Here is a 19,795-nt window from a genome sequence, read left to right as displayed (position 1 = left end):
CTCTATAATTATTGCAAAACAACAAGGTGTTTTGTTGTTATTTTTTTATTTTTTATTTTCTTAGCCAGGTAGCACACGAAGCTTTAGCTGGGGTTCTCACACGACCTCTCGCGTAAAGAGTTACACACTCCTTCTCCTCCCCTCCCCATGGCCTGAAAAGACACCGGGAGAAATGTAAACACACAACCAAATGGTGATGACAGACCTACAGAGCAAATGCTGTCACACTGCATGATCTGGCTGGGGACAAAACCAAGGATTATTTCCAATTAGGAAGGCTCTTTATAGCAGGGGGTGAGGCAGCTGCTGTTCTAATAAGGAAGCCTGGTCCAGCGTGCAGCTGTGTGATAACAAGGTGTCTCCTGGCTACTTTACTCAGAGCCTCCGTCACGCAGGAGAAATGTCATCTTCCCGAAACATAAGACCTCTCCTATCTCTGTAATTAGAAACCAAGAAGAAAAGCAGACAATGCCAGTATGTCTTCTCCAAAATCCCTTTTAAAAGCCCAGAAGGTCTCATCTTCCACTCAAAAAAGTTTCTAACTCGAGCCATCCTGCTTTCAACCACTGAGCACAGCAACCAAGAGAAGAGCTTGATCAGGTGTGTTTGCTCCAGAGGGAAATATTAGTGACAAGGTATACAGCCATCCAGAGCACCGAGAGACTCGAATCATTATTACTAGAGAGAGATGGTTTTTGACATGGAAACCAAAACAACAAGAGCGTTGAAGCCCAAGTATGTACAATAATGCCAAACGCAAAAACTCCCAGGACGATGCCACTGGAAGTAAGGCAAAAAAAACTTTGCACACGTGTAGTTTAAAGTAACATATTCAGCCATCCCTGTAACTTGGTAGAAGGCATTATGGTTCTTGCCCTCAAGGGTCTTATAGTTTAGAGACAGTCAAGTGCACAGATGCAACACAGCGTGCTAAGGGCTGTGCCAACCGACATGCAGATTCCTGGGGAGCAGAGGCTAAGGGCTCCCAACCTGGCCATACCTGGGAAATCCAGGAGGGCTTCCCAGTGGAGATGGCACAGAGGTAGAACGGTGAGGAATAAGCTGGAACTGGCACATCAGATAACACCACGAGAACACTTAACAGTAACGTCCTTTATTACACGGCCAGGACTTGTACTCTGTGATTGACAAGGATTATCTTGAAAGCTTACAATTTAAACCCCGCACAAATGCCACTATTATCCTCAACTTACTCAAACTCAGAAAAAGTAGATACCTGGGCCGAGACCTCCACACACCAGTGCTTAAGAAAAAAAGGAAGGAAGTGTTTAAAAAGTAGTTTAAAATTATTGATAAGATATTAAAAAAGTATTAAAGATTATAATAGTGGAAACAAAGAAACTTCTAATATTATTTCAACTTGATGGCTAAAGCTACTTCTCAGTTTACAATTCCAGGGGAATTTGGACTTGACACCAAAAGGTGAACTCAATCCCTCTCCCAAACCTACCACTCTTACCACACTCCTTATCTTAATGCATGGCACCAACTTGTCACCGGATCCAGGATGCTGGGAGTCCTCTTTGACCCCTCCCCATTCTTTATCCTCCTTCATAACCTGTCAGGCTTCATGTGATACAGCCTCAATGCTTCCATATTTAAAATATTTTAGCATATGAAAGCAGGAAATTTCAAATAAGTGGTTAGGATGAATTATTAAATACACTGAGATAACCACACTTTGAGACATGGGTCTCTAGATTAAAACTCTCCCACGTCTTATATAAAAATATTTAATCTGTTGAAATTTATTTGGAAAAGAAATATCTACCTATAAGAAAACATGCATGAATACCTGCACCTTCTTGGAATAATGAATATCTTTCATAGGACATCACCAAAAGAAAAGACTGATGGATTTGACTGCGTAAAAATGTAAATTTTATGCTTGTCTAAAAATACTGCAAACAAGTTAACGTGAAAGCACAAATTGAGAGAAATACCTATAAAGTGAATGTAAAAGGAGTTTAATTAATATATATAAAGTTCTAATAAATCAATACGATAGAGATAAATACTCCAATAGAAAAAATGTGGAGGCAGGTATAGCTCAAGTGGTAGAGTGAGAGCTTAGCATTCACAAGGTCCTGGGTTCAATCCCCAGTACCTCCTCTAAAAAAAATAAATAAACCTAATTACCTCCCCACCTTGCCCTGCCAAAATTTAAAAAAATTAAATAATACAATAATAAATAAATAAAATATTAAAAAAAGAAAAAAATGGGTGTCATTAATAGGCAAATGCCCCAAAAAGAGAAAAATAGTCAAACGTACAAAAAAGTGTTCAACATCACTAATATTCAAAAAATGCATATTTTAAAATTTTATGCCATCTTTTTCACTCATCAGAATAGCTAAGATGACAAAGATGAATAAGATTCAGTGTCAGTGAGGATACAAAGAAAGAGACACTTGTGCATACTTTTCACAGGACAGTACCACATAGCTGGAGAACAAGTCATCAATTCATATTAAAAGTTTTTAAAAATGAATATGGAACTTGCAGGATGAGACGGTGAATTTAACTTATGAATTTGACATCATCCTCTACACAAAAGCCACTGAAAACTACAGTAAAGGGATTAAAAAATAAATAAATAAACCTATAATCTTCCAAGATCAGAGAAGACAGAGCAGAGTCACAGACTGACAGACGCATCAGACCCCTCTGCTGTCAATCCCAGTAAATCCGACCCAAGCACTCAGAGTGTGTGCGTGTGTGTGTGTGTGTGTGTGTGTGCATGTGTATAATACACAATGTGAGATTTTCCATTTTATTTTACAGTTCAGTGACATTAAGTCCAATCACATTGCTGTGCAGCCACATCTCATCATCCATATCTATAACTTTTTCATCTTCCCAAACCAAAACTCTGTATGCGTTAAATAGTAACTCCTCATTTTCCCTCTCCTAGCCCCTGGCTGCCTAATCACCTTTTAAAAGGTAATCACTAGCAGACAACAGGCTTGCTGGACATTTGAGGAAAGCCTCCAAGGTGGGAGATGGAAACGAAATAACAAAGAGAACAAAGCATCTCGTGGAAACCAGTTTATGCAGGAACAAAACTGAAAAACAAAATAAGACATTATTAATACCCTCCAAGGGATCGGAAGACATATTGTTTCCATTAAATAAAAACAATATGCTATAAAAAGGAACTTTCAGAGAATAAAAATGAGGACTTGGAAACAAAATCATGATAGCAGAAATAAAAAACTGAATAGAAGGGAACAGAGATAAAACTGAAGAAAGCAAATATATCAGAGCAAAAAGATAAGAGGGCAAAGGTAAGAAAATTAGGGATTTACTAGGAGGCTTAATAGTGGAGTATGATGGGAAATGCTAAAAGAGAGAATTGAGAAAAAGTGGGGAGGAATCGTCAATTAAATATTCCAAGAAATTTTCCAGAAACTGGCATTAGATTCCAGATTGAAGCCACTGAATGACCAGCCAATGGATGAAAATGGACCCACAGCAACACTCATCACTGTGAATTTCAAAACTCTGGGGACAAAATGAAGATTCTACAAGCTTCCAGAAAGGAAAGAAATATGGAAAAGATCTGGATTCAGAATGCCTTTGTTTCTTTTTTAAAAAAAAAAAATACTGCAAGACAGAAAATTACGGAGCAAACCCATCAAAATTCTGAAAGGTGATGTCTAACTCAATCAGGCCATCATTCACACAGAAGACTAGGAAAAAGCTTTCATCAGACATGGACGATCTCAAAAGATTCTCTCTTCCTTGTAGTCTTTCTTGAGATGCTTCCAGTTGTTGAGTTTCACCAAAATAAGTATGTAAACCAAGAAAGAGAAGCACAGAATCCAGCATAGGTGAGGGGCAAAGGAGATCCCAGGAGGATGGTGAAGAGAGGTCCAAGGAGGCAACAGTGCACAGCCGCCATGGCCAATGGTCCACACGGGAGCCGTGTGACTTGAGGCAGACATGTTGAAGGTTACCATTACTATCTCTCCTGCAACCTCACCACACTTCAAGCTGAGGATAGATCATCTGAATGAGTTCGTCCCCATCCTTCCCTATAATTAGATGCTCTGACCAGAGGCTAAGTTTGTGCCCATTCGCCACGCCTGCTGCCTAAATCAGTGAGGACACTCATTTCATCCTAATGCTTCGACCTCCTCCTGAGGGTAGGCAGCACACTTGATGAGGTCAGAAGCAGGAAACCCAGGGCACCTAATTCCATCTGTCCAGATTTTTGCCTTATACCCAGTACCTGATTCACACAATATCCCAGCAAGACGCCCTGACTGCAGTAAGCCTTGTGTTTCCTGAGATCACTGGTGATCTAGCTGTCTTCTCCAGAAGAGGCCTCCTTAACTCTTTGGAAAGCACAGTAGGTTGATGTTTCTGTTTTTGACATGGTAGGAATAGCAAGCATTTATTAGGAAGTATATTTTTGTAAAAACAAAAACAAAAACAAAAACAAAGGAGCCAGGAAAACCAAGCAAGAGAAAGAAATAAAAGGCATCCAACTTGTAAAGTAAGAAGTAAAATTATCAATATTTGAAGATGATATATTATATATAGAAAGCTCTAATGGCACATCCCCCCCTCCAAAAAATTAGAGCTAATTAACAAGTTTAGCAAAGTTGAAAGATACAGGATCAATATACAGAAATCAGTTGCATTTCTATATACTAGCAATAAGCACTTCAAAGATGAAATTAAGAAAACAATTCCATTTACAATAGCATCAAAAAATAATATAATATTTAGGAATCAATTGAATCAAAGAAGTGCAAGATTTGTATACTGAAAACTATAAAATGTTGTTGTAAGAGATGAAAGAAGACCTAAATAAATAGAAAGACACTGTATGTTCATGGGCTGGACGTGTTATTATTGTTACGATGACAATATGCCTGAAATTGACCTATGGATTCTGTGCAATCCCTAACAAAATTCCAACTGCTTTTATTGCAGAAACAGACAAGGTGGCCCTAAAATGCCTATATTGATATATGGGACCCAGAAGAGACAAAGCAATCTTGAAAAAGAACAAGGTCGGAAGACTCATATTTCCTGATTTTAAGGCTACAACGAAACAGCCATCAAGACACTGTGGTACTGGCCTAAGGATAGACATGTAGATCAATAAAACAGGATTTAGAGTCCAGAAATAAACCCTCACATTTACAGTCAGTTGATTTTTGACAAGGGTGCCATGACCATTCAATGGGGAAAGAACAGTCTCTTCAACAAATGGTAGTTGGACAACTCAATAGCCTCATGGGAAAGAAAATGAGTTTGGACCCCTACCTCAAACCATATGCAAACATTAACTCACAATGAATAAAGACCTAAGTGGAACAACTAAAACTATAAACCTCTTAGAATAAAACATAGGGTAAACCTTTGTGACCTTGGATTAGGCAATAGTTTCTTAGATATGACACACACCCAAACAAAAATACACAAAGCTGATCTTCACAAAAATTAAAAACATTTGTGCATCAAAGGACACTATCAAGCAGGTAAAGACAACCTAGGGGATGGGAAAAATATTTGCAAATACATTTGCAAAAAATACTGACTATATTTGATAAGAGTGCATACCCAGAATATATACAGAACAATGAATTACAACTCAACAAAAAAGACAAATAACTCACTTTTAAATGGTCAAAAGATTTGAATAGATATTGCTTCAAATAAGCACTTGAAGAGATGCTCAAACTAATTAGTCTTTAAGGAAACGCAAATAAAACCACAAGATACTTACTGCCTTACACCCAGTGGGGTGGTCATAATTTTTTCTTAAAAGTAAAATAACAAATGTTGGTGAGGATGTGGAGAAAGTGGAACCCACATACATTCCTGATGGGCATGTAAAATGTCTCAGCCTCTGTGAAAAAGCCTGGTTGTGGGAAACAGTCTCACAGTTTCTCAAAAAAGATTAACTCTAGAATTATCATATGACCCATCAATTTCACTCCTAGGTATATACCCAAGAAAACTGTAAACATGTCCATATAGAAACACACACATGAATGTTTATAGCAGTATTATTGCTCATAGCCAGAAAGTCAAAACAAGCCAAATGTCCACCAACTGAGGAAGCATAAATTAAATGCGCTATATGCTTACAACAGGGTATTGCTCAATCATGAAAAGGAATGAAGTACTGATATATGCTGCAACATGGATGAACCTAGAGCGCATTACATTAAGTGAAAAAAGCCAGACATAAAAGGCCACATATTGCAGATTTTGTTTAGATCAAACGTCCAGAATAGGCCAATTCATAGAGGCAGAAAGTACCTTAAGTGGTTGCCCAAGGCACTGAGAGAGACTGATAACAGGTTCAGGATTTCTTGCAGGGATGATGGAAATATTCTGGAATCAGACAGTGGCGAGAGTTGTAAGACACTGTGAATATACTGAGAGCCACTGAACCGCATACGCCTTATAATGATGTATTTTATGTTATGCGAATTACATCTCAATTGAATATAAGGGAAAGTAAATAAAGGATGACTTATACATGGATCAGTGATGGGGTATGTCAAAAATTATGGCTGATATAATTCCATGCACCTGAATTCCCCCTCAAATAAAGATCAAGGCAAAAAGCACTGATGGCCTGAATGAAGTCTAGCGGCTCCGGATATGGGCAGGTAGGATCACAGTCAAGAGTAACCAACCAGGTGCTGGTGGGAAAGGGAGGAAGAAGTGCATGAAAAGACTTCTGGTCTCTGAGGATGAGATAACCGAGTAGCAGGTGAAGCCCTGCACTGAGACAGGGAATAAAGAACAAGAAGCAGGTTTCCGAGGCTGCGAGGAGAATGGTAAGTTAGTCACTGGACTGAGCTTACAGTTTGAGAGGGACCCTGGGCAGCCATCCAGGAGGCAGAGGACACACAAGTGTGGAGATCGGGGGAGAGGCTGAGCTGCTCGGGGCTGGGGGATGGCTCTGGAGATCACCAGAACGTGTACAGTGGAGGAGGTGGCCCAGGGTGTCCTGGTGATGAGAACCATGAGTGATCCCAGCTGACGCAGGAAGCCAAGGGGGGGAAGACGAGAGGACCGTCAGATGTCAGTGTGCCAGGGCCTTGGGATGAGACAAATGCCCAGAAGGAAGCTGCCCACAATGTCAGACATGGCCAGAAAGGCGCGGGAAAGTGCCCACTGGACGTGGTGAGCAGTGATGTTGCCTGAGCGACTCCAGTTGAATAACGCACAAGAGTACAAGGCATTGCATCTTACTGGGGCTAACTTAAGCCAATGTCAATATTCAAGTGGAATGAAACAAATGACTTAAAACAACCAAAAACTAAAAGGGAAAGTCCCTGATGAGCCTGTGCACACAGATCCAGAGTCACTTGGCTTTATTCACTTTCCCTGAGCCAGTATTTTTTTTTTTTAATTCCTGAAAAAGCCTCTATTTTCTTGAATGTACGTGACAACACGGGGGGTGGAGGTGGTTTTGTCCCCATCTGAGCCAGTCCTGACCTGCCTGAGAATGGACCAGTCTCCTCTCAGTAAAATGATGGTTGCAGAACTTTTTTTTTTTTTTAATAAAAAAGGAGATGTCATGCTCCACCATTCAGGAGGAAAAAAAAGAAGAACATTAACCTGTTTTTACTACAGGACCTTAATGTAAAATATGCATTAAAAAAAAAAGGGTGAGAACATGGCAAATGAGCAGTTGCTTCTGGTTAGTCTCTTCAGCATTTGTTTTTTCCCAATTATATGTGCTTTTTGATACATTCAAATGTTCCTACAAAGAGCACGCATTACTTTTAAGATCAGGAAAAAAAAACTGGTAAGGCTGGAAAAAAAGCTTTAATCAAATTCAAACAGAAGGTAAGCAGGGATAACAGTATTAACGTTAGACAAAATATATTCCAGGCAGAGGGGGAAAAGTATGCTTTTAAACTAAAGGGAGCAGTGCATAATGGTAACCGCCACCGCTGATAGTGAAGCCGTGCAGATACAAATCTCTAGTTGCCAAAGAAACTGACAACAAGATACAGAAATCAAACATTATTAGGAACACAGGAAGGAACAGTCATTGTAGGAGGAGATTTTAAAACACCATTATCAAAAAGACTTAAGAAAATAAACTCATAGTCTATCTAAATACACAAAATTGATGTCTGGCAGGAATTCAATTCCATGATTACAGTGTAAGGGGGTCTTTTCAAGTGTGTATAGAACATTTACAAAACTTGTTAATACTAGTCACAAAGAAAATCTTAATATAGAAAAAAAAGTTAAATTTCTCTTCCAGTTAAAGGCACTTCTAGCCTGGAGAAAAGACAGAGGCTAGAGCCAGGGAGAGAAAAGAGGGAAACAATGTTAATGTGGTCCACTCCGGGTTCCCTAGGTATTCTGGGGGACAGGGGAGGATGAATGGGAATTAACTTTATCATCAGACTGAAACAAATACCTCATCCTCATTTTTTCCTCACTCACTAAACATCTTCATTTAGATCCGAAGTGTGAACTACTGAAATGGTACTTAACCCAGTGGTTCTCAAAGTGTGGTCCCTGCAACAGCAAAAGCAGCAGCATCCCCCAGGAGCTTGTAAGAAATGCAAATTCTCAAACCCACCCCAGGCCTCCCGATGCAGAAATTCCTCAGGGTTCTAGGAGGCTCTGATGAAAAAGCATTGGGTGCTAAAGGTGTATAAATACCCCAGCTCCCTCATCCTCGAGCAGGTCAACTCAGAGGAGTGGGTTTTATTCTGGCTCCCAGAGTTCCCCCAGTGGGATTCAGCTCCCTTCACCCACAGTAACAATCTGCACAAACCCCCTTTGGGGGATGCCTCCCTTCTGAGTCTGACTTCCCCCCTCCCCTAGCTGTGTACTTCACCTCCCAAATAAACTAATGCACTCAAGTTAGTTTCAGGGGCTATTTGGTGGGGGAACCCGCACTAAGACATCTACTGGAGACCCCTGTTCTCACAGAGCCTGTATTCTGGTTGAGACTGACTTGTTCCTCCGTTCCTTCCTCTCTGGCTGGGTCTGCTGAGATTTCCTCGGGGAAGGGAGCCCCACTGGTCATGAGTCCTCACTCCACTTCAGTCCAGCACCTACAGTACGCCCTCTTCTCTGGTGTGCTAGCTCTGCTCTGCACCCCCTCAGCCACCGTGCTGCCAGCTTCCACTAGTCCTTTCCCAGCCCCATCCACCTTCATCGCTTACTCCCTGTTGGGTGAGACTCCAGCTGTGACAGACACGTGTGTGATCTCACGTGCTCTATGAGGTAAACCTTGAGGCAGCACAGAGCAAGGGTCTTAGGATGTCAGCAAAGGAATTGCCAGGAAGTGACACATAGGGGACGCCTAGGCGGCAAGTGGGACTTAACCAGCAGACGGAGGGGGCAGGAGGAGCCAGGATTCTCCGCAGAGGGCACGGAAGTACTCTTGAAGCCAGAGGTCTGCGGCGGGCACACAGGGAGGCTGCAGAGAAGGGCACTGTGAGCCGTGACTTTGCTGGATGACTGAGAGGCTCCAGGGAACTAAAAGACTCTCCATGTCCGTTTTAGAATAATACAGATAATGAAATGGCCCGAGGGAAAGGGAGAAACACAGGGATGTGAAACCCCAGCAAAGGACCCATCAGTCCTCCAACCTGCGGGCCCGGGAGACGGTGGTGCCCTGACGGGTGTATGGCCGGGTTCAGGTACCCTCAGACCCTTCACTGGGAACAGTCAGCGAGTTCAAAAGTGGCAGGGGAACTTCAACTTCTGGGCTGATGAAATGTGACAGACAGGTTTCCAACAGAACCCATGACACTGTCCAGCCTCTTCCTCAGCCTCTCCTGAAGGGGGAGCCCAGGGTCACCTCTACAGATCCCGCTGAGAGTGAGGGGTTCGGCCTTCCCCTAAACCTTCAGTTGCTCAGAAGATAAGCCTCCTTGGCCTTAAGGATGCACACTGGCTGGCTTTCTCTGATGTCACCAGCTTGTGCAAGGGTCTCTCCCTGCAGTGAATTTTGTAGGCTGTGTGCCAACACAAAGGTACAATTAGACAAAGCAACCCCCCTACCAACACCTCGACACTAGGCCTTCATCTCCGAGGACTTCAAAGGACTTTTGTTATTGCCATCTGAGATTTGCTTTTTCATAACTTTTTTAATTGAACCATCATTCTTAATAGAGCTGAACTCCAAAAGACCTGCAAACACGGTGCATTTGTACCGACAGTCATTTTGGGCTCAGTGGCCCAGCAGGGAATGAATTCAGACATGAATTCAGAGGGGATTCTGTATGATGAACAGTTCCCATCACAGGACAGAATTTCCTTTTTTCTTCTGCCGCTCGGAAAAGGACGACAGAGATAGGGTTGGGGGTGGGGAGTGCGGAGTGTGGAGGAATTCAGCTCTTCAGTGTCATCTACTTTAGGGAATATGAGGAGGGGAAGATGGTCCAGACATAACCAGCAATTTGTTCTTAGGAGCCTTGGAGGACTCAAGGACCAATGGACTCGTGTTTGCCTGGATTTTTTCCTCCCACACAGCCCCCAACCCCCAGATACACCCCAGAGACAGGAGACAAAGACATTGGGGCTCAGGATGGAATGAAAATGGTACTTCCCCCACCACTGACATTGTGTGCTTGCTTCTTCCTCTCCAAAAGTGTGTGCAGGCTGGCAGCCCCCGTACCTTCATCACTGTTGTCGTCCACCAGGATGATTTCCTTCAGCAGGTGGGTCGGCGTGTGGTTGACCGCACTATGGACTGACCGCAGGATCACCGACAGGGCCTCGTTCACAAAGATAAATATAATGGACATCTGGGGCAGCTCCTTGGAGTACTTCATCTCCTTACACCTGGGGGAAAAGAGCAGGGGAGAGCGGGGTCAGAGGAAGGGGCGAGGCACGGGCACTGAGGCTGCACACAGCAAGGATGTCAGCTCGGTCCTCACACACATCCTCCTGAGGCCAGAATCACTGGTTTCCTCTTGGCTTCTTAGAACTGAGAATGAAACCTAAGAAGGAGACACTTACGAAATCCAGCCTCTTTTCTCCCAAAGTTACCGCCCCATCGGAATGGGAAGCCTCAGTTGTGGGCACACATCTACTGTACCCCAGGTCCCACTTGAGTGCACAACTGCCGACTCCCCACCCGGGCACCTGCATTTCCTTCCTTCACCTGCTTTGTTGCCATCCAAGCAATTGCCTCATCCCCGTCGGCTCGCATCCAGAGCTGTCTGGGAGATGATGTATAAATTCCCCAGCTCCCTCGCCCTTGAGCTGGATCCCTGCGAAATGGGTTGTACACTGCCTCCCAGAGTTCCCCCCACTGGGATTAAGTTTCATCACTCACAGTAGCAATCTGCAGAGCACCCTCCCTTGGGGATGCTTTCCCTTCTCATTCCTGCTTTCCCACTCCACTACTACTGGTGCTCTCCGCACCTCCCAAATGAACTAACGCACTCAAATCTTTGTTTCAGGGGCTGTTTCTGGGAGAACCCAAACTAAGGCATCTATTGAATCTACTAGGTACCCAGCACTGTGCAGGAGACCTCTGCTCTCCTGGAGACCACACGCTAGAAGAAGACACAAAACACATGCAAATAATCATAATAAGGGCGGGGTCCTCTGTCTGCCAGGACTGTGCTGCCTGACACACGTCACTCTTCTTGCAAGCATTCCTAGAATCTCCCTGGGGGCCAGAAGTGGGACCACCTGCCTAAGAGGTCCTGCCTCTTAATATTCAGCAACTCCCCCATCCCCGAACACAGGGGTAAAAGAGAAGAATGTTTTTCATCCAGGCTGGACTCGGAGGTGTAGAGCTTGGGGGGGGCCCCTGGTGATATCAGGGGTGGCTGAATGCCCAGGGAACCTGCTCTGCAGGGCTCAGTCACGGGAACACCAGCACTCTGTCCGCGGAGCACCGGGGACTCTGGTTTTATTCTTAGTCTGAGCCACGTCGGAAATACCGAGTGGAAAGAGAGCAGAATGGAATACGGGGCGAGTGCATTTCAACACATCCTCCTGCTCCTTGTGTGCGACTGTACAGTATCCGGCACAATGTGTTCCAGACTGAAACAAAGGGAACGAGAGGGAAGGATGGAAGGAGAGGGAAGCAGTACCGAAGAGGGAGCAAGAAATACAGCTGTTCTTTATGCTGAACAGCTTGGGCTGTGTCGGGCCATATTAATCATGTAGGCAATTTTTCGGAGGAAAATAAAGTTTTGTTACAATATACATTTGTGTCTCCTGGAGGAGACCGTCCAGGGATCCATTGATCATGCAGCCTCATTTTTACCACGTCGCTATAAATTCACTTCTGGGGGCTGCCAAGGAGATGAGAATGGTTACTGACGGGCTCCCAGGCGGTTGGCGGGAACCATCGCATTGACTGCGTGGTGATCCGGGAGGAGAGCACGTCCCGGAAGGCCCCTCGGAGAACCCGGACAGGGGCCGGCAGCCATCCAGGGCTGGCTGGCTGAAAGCTGCTCCTCCTCAGCCCAATCCTCGCCATCCACGCGGGCACCCCCACCGGACACACCCGCCTACTCTGAGCATTCACTCCTGGGGCTGGTGTCTTTGGGCCTTGGTTTTTCAGATTTGGCCCTGGAAATGAAGAAGCAAGAAGGCCAGACTTCACTGTACCAGCCCTGTCCACTCCAGCCACAGGCACTGGGGTCAGGCTTCAGTCAAGACTGAGCTGTGGGTCAGGCCTCCTGGCCGGCCCAGGTAATTCCCCCTAGTGAGGAGGGACTCATGGGAGCCTCCGGGGCACAGGGGCCCCGCACCTGCCCCTTTACAGTCGAGGCAGTCATTCAGTAAACCATGGGGGGATCTCAGAAGTGAGAAGCGTTCTGCCACACATTGAACTTGTGACCCTGGGCACACTGATCATATTTCTTCAGCTCGAAAACTGCCTGGCTAAGGTCCTCATAAGGGTCTGGTGAGACAACCTGTGAAGTCCCTGGGAAAATGCAATGTACCAATTAATAGAAAGACCAGCCTGCCTGCCTGGCCCCTCCATCCTCCCTCCTGGCTCCTCTGCTCCCTTCTGTAAATTTCCCATCACCACGGGCCAGGCTTCCAGGCTTTTCACTCAACCCAGGCCCTTCCTGCAGGACCCACCCAGGACTCTGCTCCCCGCAAGGGCCCTGGTCAGTCTCCAAGCTTGCCCAGCTTACAGTGATTCACCTCTCAGGTGCCTGACATCTGAGGGTTTCACAGCAGGCAGACAATATGAGTACAGTCATTATGAAAATCAGAACTGATTTAGTTGCTCTAGAGAGGTAGATGTTGCCTTAAAAAATCTCTAAGCCTGGCTTATGGCCTGATACACAGGAGAGGCAGACAACATGCTAGAGAGATGGAGAGAAGGCCAACTGAGGCTGTGAGCACCTGCTGTAAGGAGGAGGCATTAACTGACGCATAAGCTACTTCTGATCAGACACCCAATGCCGAACACAGCAGATGAGTGCGGGGAGGGAGGTTAAAGGTGGATGGTGCAAAGGAAAGAGAGAGGCCTCACAGGACTTAGAAACGGTGGTGACTGCGCAGAGGAAGAGAGTGGACATGGTTCCTGTCCCTAGGAGCTGATGCTGAAACATTCCTCTGTGGCCTGATAACCCTCAGACGGTGTTTCTAAACCACACATACCTGGGTACCCCACGCCCTGCAGGCAAGGGCTGACGTAAAAGAAGCATCCCCTCCCCCCACCAATTTCTGAGTTCCTGCAGAGCTGACAGGGTGGACGGGTGCTCAGTGCCAAGGTGGTGTGTGCGGTGCTCTGGGGGTGGCCCTGGCCACGGCCCAGGGGCAGGGACATCTGGGGAAGGGAGCAGTCAGCTCAGCTCTGCGTCCAGCCCCGTCTCCATATAATGGGACATCCAGAACCAGATGTGTTTCCTGCCTTCCTGACAGCCTCCCAGACTGCAAGATCCAGGTAAGTGAGAGTAGCCTGGAAGGTCATGCGGATGAAAGAATAGGTTCCGGATTTGAAGGATTCCTGGGGAGAGAGGAGGGCACACCACGGAAACTGCCCAGTTCCTCAAAATCCACAGGGCTCTGTGCACTTCCTCTAGGAACGCAGACTGAGGAGTGGGTCCCAGAAATCACACATTTCCTTTCAATAACTAGTCGGTAAGAAATAAACACTCTTTTGTCTGAAAGAGAAAGGTTGGTGGGAAAATATCTCAAGGTCGTCGGGATCAATTTCAGTCAACGCTCCAGGCGGGAAGAGAGGCTACAAAGAAATTCAAGACCAGGTTCCTCTCCTCCAAAAGCTAACAGGGGACCAGATTCTCTGTGAAGCGAGAATCACAAGCAGAGACAAATAACCAACCAAGTGAGGTCTCTTAGACACCTTACATTTGCCCATCTGTCCGTCCATCTGTCTGGGATGCCTCCTTGAACTCCGCGACTGCCCGAGGGTAACGACTGTTCCCCTCCCTCGTTCCCCTCACGCCAGAGCCACTGGCACAGACTTCACTTAACACCAGAAGTGCACGTGCTCTTTGCTGGCGCCGAGTAAGAACAGGAGGGTTGGGGAGACTGGGCTGCCTCCGGGAATTCACTAGAGAGAATCCTGGTTGACATGAAAGAAGATCAAGGGTCGAGGCTTCCAGCGGGAAAGAAATCAAAGCCCAAAGAGCTGGCCACGCCCTCTCAGAAGCAGATCCCTGCCCATGACCGCCTTTGAAGGAGGCAATTTCTAAGACCCCAATGTGGTACAGGTAAACTGGTATCAAGACACACTATTAACCCAGTCTCCCAACCTGGAAACAGAAAGAGGACCCCCAAATGATGGGGACATCATTGTAAAAAACATTTAGATCCAACCCCCAGGAGACCCAGGAGGCTGCAGATGATGAAGCTAATAATAAACAACATGTCACAGTCTTGGTGCAGGCTATGTGCCAGAAACTTCTGGAAGCTTCCCTGTACTGTGCTATCTCATTAAATTCCACAGCCATATTATGAGGTAGGCAGTGTTATTATCCCCATTTCATAGATGTGAAGTCACTTGCCCTAAGTCACACAGCAGGTCTGAAAAGCAGCAGGAGTGCCTGCATGTGAACTTTACCATCTGACCTTCAGACTCTTGCAAATGCTCCTGCCTGCTCGGGACAGGGTGCGGTAGACAGCAGACAAGCCTCTACACAATTTCTAGCCCAGCCCCTTCCTAGCTGGGGTCCTTGGCTAAGTTGTTTGGTCTCTCTGAGCCTCAGCTTCCTTATCTCTGCCCAAAAAGCCCCACCGAGGAGACGGCCCGCCGTGGCCAGCTACACCGTGCCCGTAACCTGCTGGGGGCAGACAGGGTACACACGAAGAAAGCTCCCTTCAAGTGGGACGTGTGAGCAGAAGTAGGGTTGATAAGGCTGGTGCCAATGTGGGCAAATCTCCTACTGTTCCGGCTGTGAAACTGGGCAGGGGGCCACTTGGGTGGTGGTCCCCCAGGGAGTTATCAGAGTCCTTTAACTGAAGACCCCAAGCAGAGAGAGGCCACATCTGCTCTTAGCCCTGTGAGGGTCCTGCAAAGATTCTGCTTTTATCAACCCACTTCGGTCCTCGTGCATCCAGGCCCATCTCTCTGTCCCCGCCACCCTACAAGGCAGGGTCAGAGAGCCCCGGACCTACAGAGACTGGGTGTGGAGGGTGCAGAGGTGTGTGCTCAGGGCAGCTGGGTAGGGCCTGTGCAGGGCAGGAGCCCCCGGGCTTGAGCTCAGGGTCTGGTTCTTGCCCCTGGTCCCACTCCTGCTCACTAGTCCCTCAGGCCCCACCTGTGGTGAGGGCTCCCATCCCAGAGCTTACTTGCTTTCTCTGTGTCCCTTGGCCCACATGGCCCATCACTGCGGCCAGCCTGCAGGGCCCTCTGAGCTGCTCAGCTCAGCTCCGGCTCCCAGATGCAGTGATGCCCCTTAGCCTGTCCCCACATCGGCCCAACCCCAGTGAAGGGTCCAGCACCAAGCGCTGTCCGAGCGCTAACCCTGCTGTCAGTAGCCAGAGGCTGGGTTTGCCGGCTAAAACACACTCAACATAGGACAAGGCAGTGTAAAGCAAGGCTGCAAATGCTGGTGCCAAAGGGCGACCCAGTCACCCCTCCACACCCACAGGGGAGGGGTTCCAGGACCCCTGCAGACAGAAGATCCGCAGATGCTCAAGTCCCTTATGTAAAATTCTTAGTAGAGCTGGTCCTCCATATCTGTGGATTCAGTCAACTGTGGATTCCAACTGCAGATCCAAATCTACGATTGGTTGAATCTGCAGATGTGGAACCAATGGATACAGAGGACCAACTCTACCTACACCAGTGGTGACAGATGAGCTGAGATGGACCAGGAGGGCAGACAAGCTGTGAGCCGGGTTTGAAGGATGAACCAAGGATGACACTTGCTTGGTCAAGAGCACAGGGAAGGACAGGAGTCAGAGCAACTTCTGAGCACACGGAGGCACGAGGGTCCCCTTCTCCCTCTCTTCCAGGGCCTTCCAGAAGAAATCTGTCTAAGCTTGCTTAGAGACGGGGCACCGAAGAGCCAGGTCTTGGAACCACAGACTCATACCAGGCTCTGCAAATTCCTGCCAGGCTGTTTCCTTCCTCATTTTCAAAGTGCTCCAGAAACATGCATAAGGATACAAAGACCCACTAGTAAAGAGTCGACAGCTGGCGGCAAAGCCCAGAACTTACCAAGCTCTCCAGGCTCCAGGAGGCAACATGGAGTGAAATGAGAGGGAGGGAGGTGTGGGAGTCAAACAGAGTAGGTAGTTTAAGTCAGAAAACAACATCTTGCCGAGCCAAGAGTAGCCGAGCTCCAGTAAGAAACTGTTGAGAATTGTGACAGGCTTGGAAATAGACACATCTTCCCACCCGCTCCTCCCACTGCTGAGGGCAGCTGTGGGAGCAAGGACTCCTCCTGCGGGAGTCCAGCATCACATCCACATGACATCAAATCCACCTCAAAACAGATGGTCCAGGTTCTTGGGCATCTACCTTTTAACTACTGAATGTGCTTTACATATAAGAGCAAACCTGAAAAGTATCCCCGTTCTCCTCCCACGCACATCCAGACACACCAGCTCCCCGACCTCGCTGGCCACACTCTTCTTTGGCCTGGCCAGACCCTCACTGGTCAGCATCAGACACATACTCTGTACATACCCCAAAGCCCACACCCTCAAACTTAGAGTCAAGAGTGTGTTAGCGTAGCCCAGCTGCTTAGTAAGAGGATTCATTTTTCAAATAGTGGTATCCAGTTGCCAGATAGAAGGAACCAGAAAGGAAAGGCAGATGTGTGAAACAGACAGTTCTTGGCTGCTGCCTGAATTCCACGTGGCCATGAGCACAAAGGGCACTTGCTTAACCACAGACATGACTGGTATACCTTAACGCAAGGCATCCCAAGCCATGGGTTATGACCAGGAAGAGAAATGGGGCTCCTCCTTGGAAGCCCTATTGCAAAAATGCTACCACTCTTGAGCTTGGAAATGGCTGTGTACAGTGACCCAGTGCATACTGACTGGCACAAAGTATCAGAAAACCCCACACGCTGTCTAGGGCGACCACCGCCAACAACCTCACCTTTTCTTCAACCAGGAAATAAACTCCTCCTTCCTCTCTGTGGCTCACTGTGGACACAGGGCTGGATTATGAAATTAGGTCACCAAACAAGTCTAACTGCCCGCGATGGTTAATTTTATGTGACAACTTGGCTAGGCCCTGGTATGCAGATATTTAGTCAAACATCCTAGATGTTTCTGTGAAGATATTTTTTAGGTGAGATTAACATTCAGATCAGTAGACTCAGAGTCAAGCAGATGATCCTTCAAAATGTGGGTGGGCCTCGTCCAATCAGTTGAAGGTTTTAAGAAGGAAAAAAAGACTGAAGCCTCCTGGGTAAGAGGGAATTCTGCCAGGAGACTGTCTTTGGACCCTAGCTACAACATCTCCTCCTCCCTGGGTTTCCAGGCTTTAGGTGAGCCCTGCAGAATTTGGACACATAGCCTCTACAATGTGTAAGCCAGCCCTTAAAGTAAATCTCTTTCTTGCTTTCCATCTATCTGTGTACCTATCTATTACCTACCTATATCTTATCTACCTCTATCTCTACTGCCTATCTATACCTTATCTATATCCCATCTGTATCTTAGATACTGGATCTTATCTACATGGATAGAGATTAGATAGCTAGATGGCTGGCTGGCTGGCTGGCTGGCTGGATAGATAGATAGGTAGATAGATGGACAGAAAGATAGATAGTTAGATGTCCTATTAGTTCTATTCCTCTCGAGGACCCTCACTGATAACACTGCTCTGGAGTTTGGAAGAAAAAATTACACCAGATGGAAGTATCATGTCTCATCAGAACCCTGTCATTCCAATCTCTCCTTCTGGTCCCAGCCTCAGACACCACCTCAGCGCAGCCAGGGAGCCTCTGACCCACAGTGAGAGATGACCAGAAGGACCACCCATTTTGGTAGTAGAATTACCCCAAAGCTCCCATGGCCTTTCCTGGACCTCACCACTGCACAGAGCTCCTGCACCTCAACCATCTCCACGTCAACAGCTGCAACGTCCTTTCCCTCCACTCTCTCCACCGTGCATCCAACACCTACTCTTCGACCTCATGAGACCCCCGGGGCCTGGGTCCCTCTGGTTTCTCTCAGTACATCAGCCCTGCCCTGGCTTCACGTGCCTCCTGGCCCAGCTGAAATCTACGTACTTCCTCCAACCCTGCCTTGGTCCCGCCCTCGCTCCCTTGGCCCTCTCTTCCCCCAGCCCAGAGGAACCCCAGCTGGGCATCAACCATGCATCTGACTGTTCTCCCCTTCACGCACGCTGCTGACACCATGGGAAAAACTCCCACCGCTGTGGGGGTGACAAGACAAATCCAAAGTCCCCAGTCCTCGCAGAGCCCTGGGAGCTGCCCTGCAGCCTCCTTTTCAAGGCAGGTCAGAGCCCTCGATTCCCCGCCCCTGTCGCCACCTCCAACCCTACTTCCTCCGTTCACCACTTTCCTGGAGCCAACCTCCCCCCAGCAGGTACCTCCCACTCCACAGAGGAATTTCCGAGTGTGGCCTGTAGCTGCAGCAGCAGCCTTCCCTGGTAGCCTGTTGGAAATGCACATTCTTGGGCAAGCCCAGACCCACTGCTCAGAGTCCCCTACCAGGCCCTATAGGTGGGTTCTCCACACCACGTGGGGACATCAGAAGCACGTCCCTAGACCCCCTCGCCACCTGCAAACTTAGCAACCTCTGAGCTCAGCCTTGAAGGAAGCAGGCTCAGGAGGTCGGGGGTAACCCCTTCATCTATGCGGCGTAGCCCCCAGCCTCCTCCAACCCAAGGGCCGTACTTTACCTGCCACAGTCTTGCCTCTATCTTTACTCACCCTCCAGTGACTTTTCCCATTCAAGAAAGGGACTCAAGTCTCCCTCATTTAAACGAAAAAAAAACCTCCCTTGCCCCAGCCTTAATCACCATCCTCTCTTCTCTTTGTCTGCCCTCCCGGGCTCTGTCCTTTCTCCCTTTCATCCCTCACTCTACCATCATTTGGCTTCTAATTACCCTATTCTGCTGCAACTGCTCTTGTTAGTTTCCAGTGACATTTGCGAGGCCAGAACCAGTGGAAACTTCCCAGTGTCACCCTAGCTGACCATCCTTTCTGCACACCTCCACCCCTCACGCCCTCCTGAATGACACCAAAGCCACATAACCCATCCTTTGCCTCCAGCCTGTCCACCTGCAGCCCAACCCATTCTGTTCACCCCACCACTGCTAGAATTCTTTCTAAAATGCAAATATGATCACCCCACTCCTCTACTTACAGTAAATGAGGTGCAAACG

The 19,795-nt window shown here is 47.1% G+C and overlaps 1 protein-coding gene across 2 annotated transcripts in view; it reads right to left on the bottom strand.

Moving 5' to 3' along the window:
• Positions 1 to 19,795, bottom strand: part of GALNT17 (polypeptide N-acetylgalactosaminyltransferase 17) — a 364,964-nt gene that overhangs the window by 179,253 nt on the left and 165,916 nt on the right. For both annotated transcript variants that reach the window (XM_006189465.3, XM_032460329.1), the window contains exon 3: positions 10,652 to 10,818. In XM_006189465.3, coding sequence (XP_006189527.1) covers positions 10,652 to 10,818 — 167 coding nt within the window. The remainder of the gene's footprint in view (positions 1 to 10,651; positions 10,819 to 19,795) is intronic.

Source organism: Camelus ferus, chromosome 18, assembly GCF_009834535.1.
Source record: "Camelus ferus isolate YT-003-E chromosome 18, BCGSAC_Cfer_1.0, whole genome shotgun sequence".
NCBI classification, from domain to species: domain Eukaryota; kingdom Metazoa; phylum Chordata; class Mammalia; order Artiodactyla; family Camelidae; genus Camelus; species Camelus ferus.
Note: the sequence above shows the minus strand (reverse complement) of the source record. Positions and strands in the feature narration are given on the sequence as shown.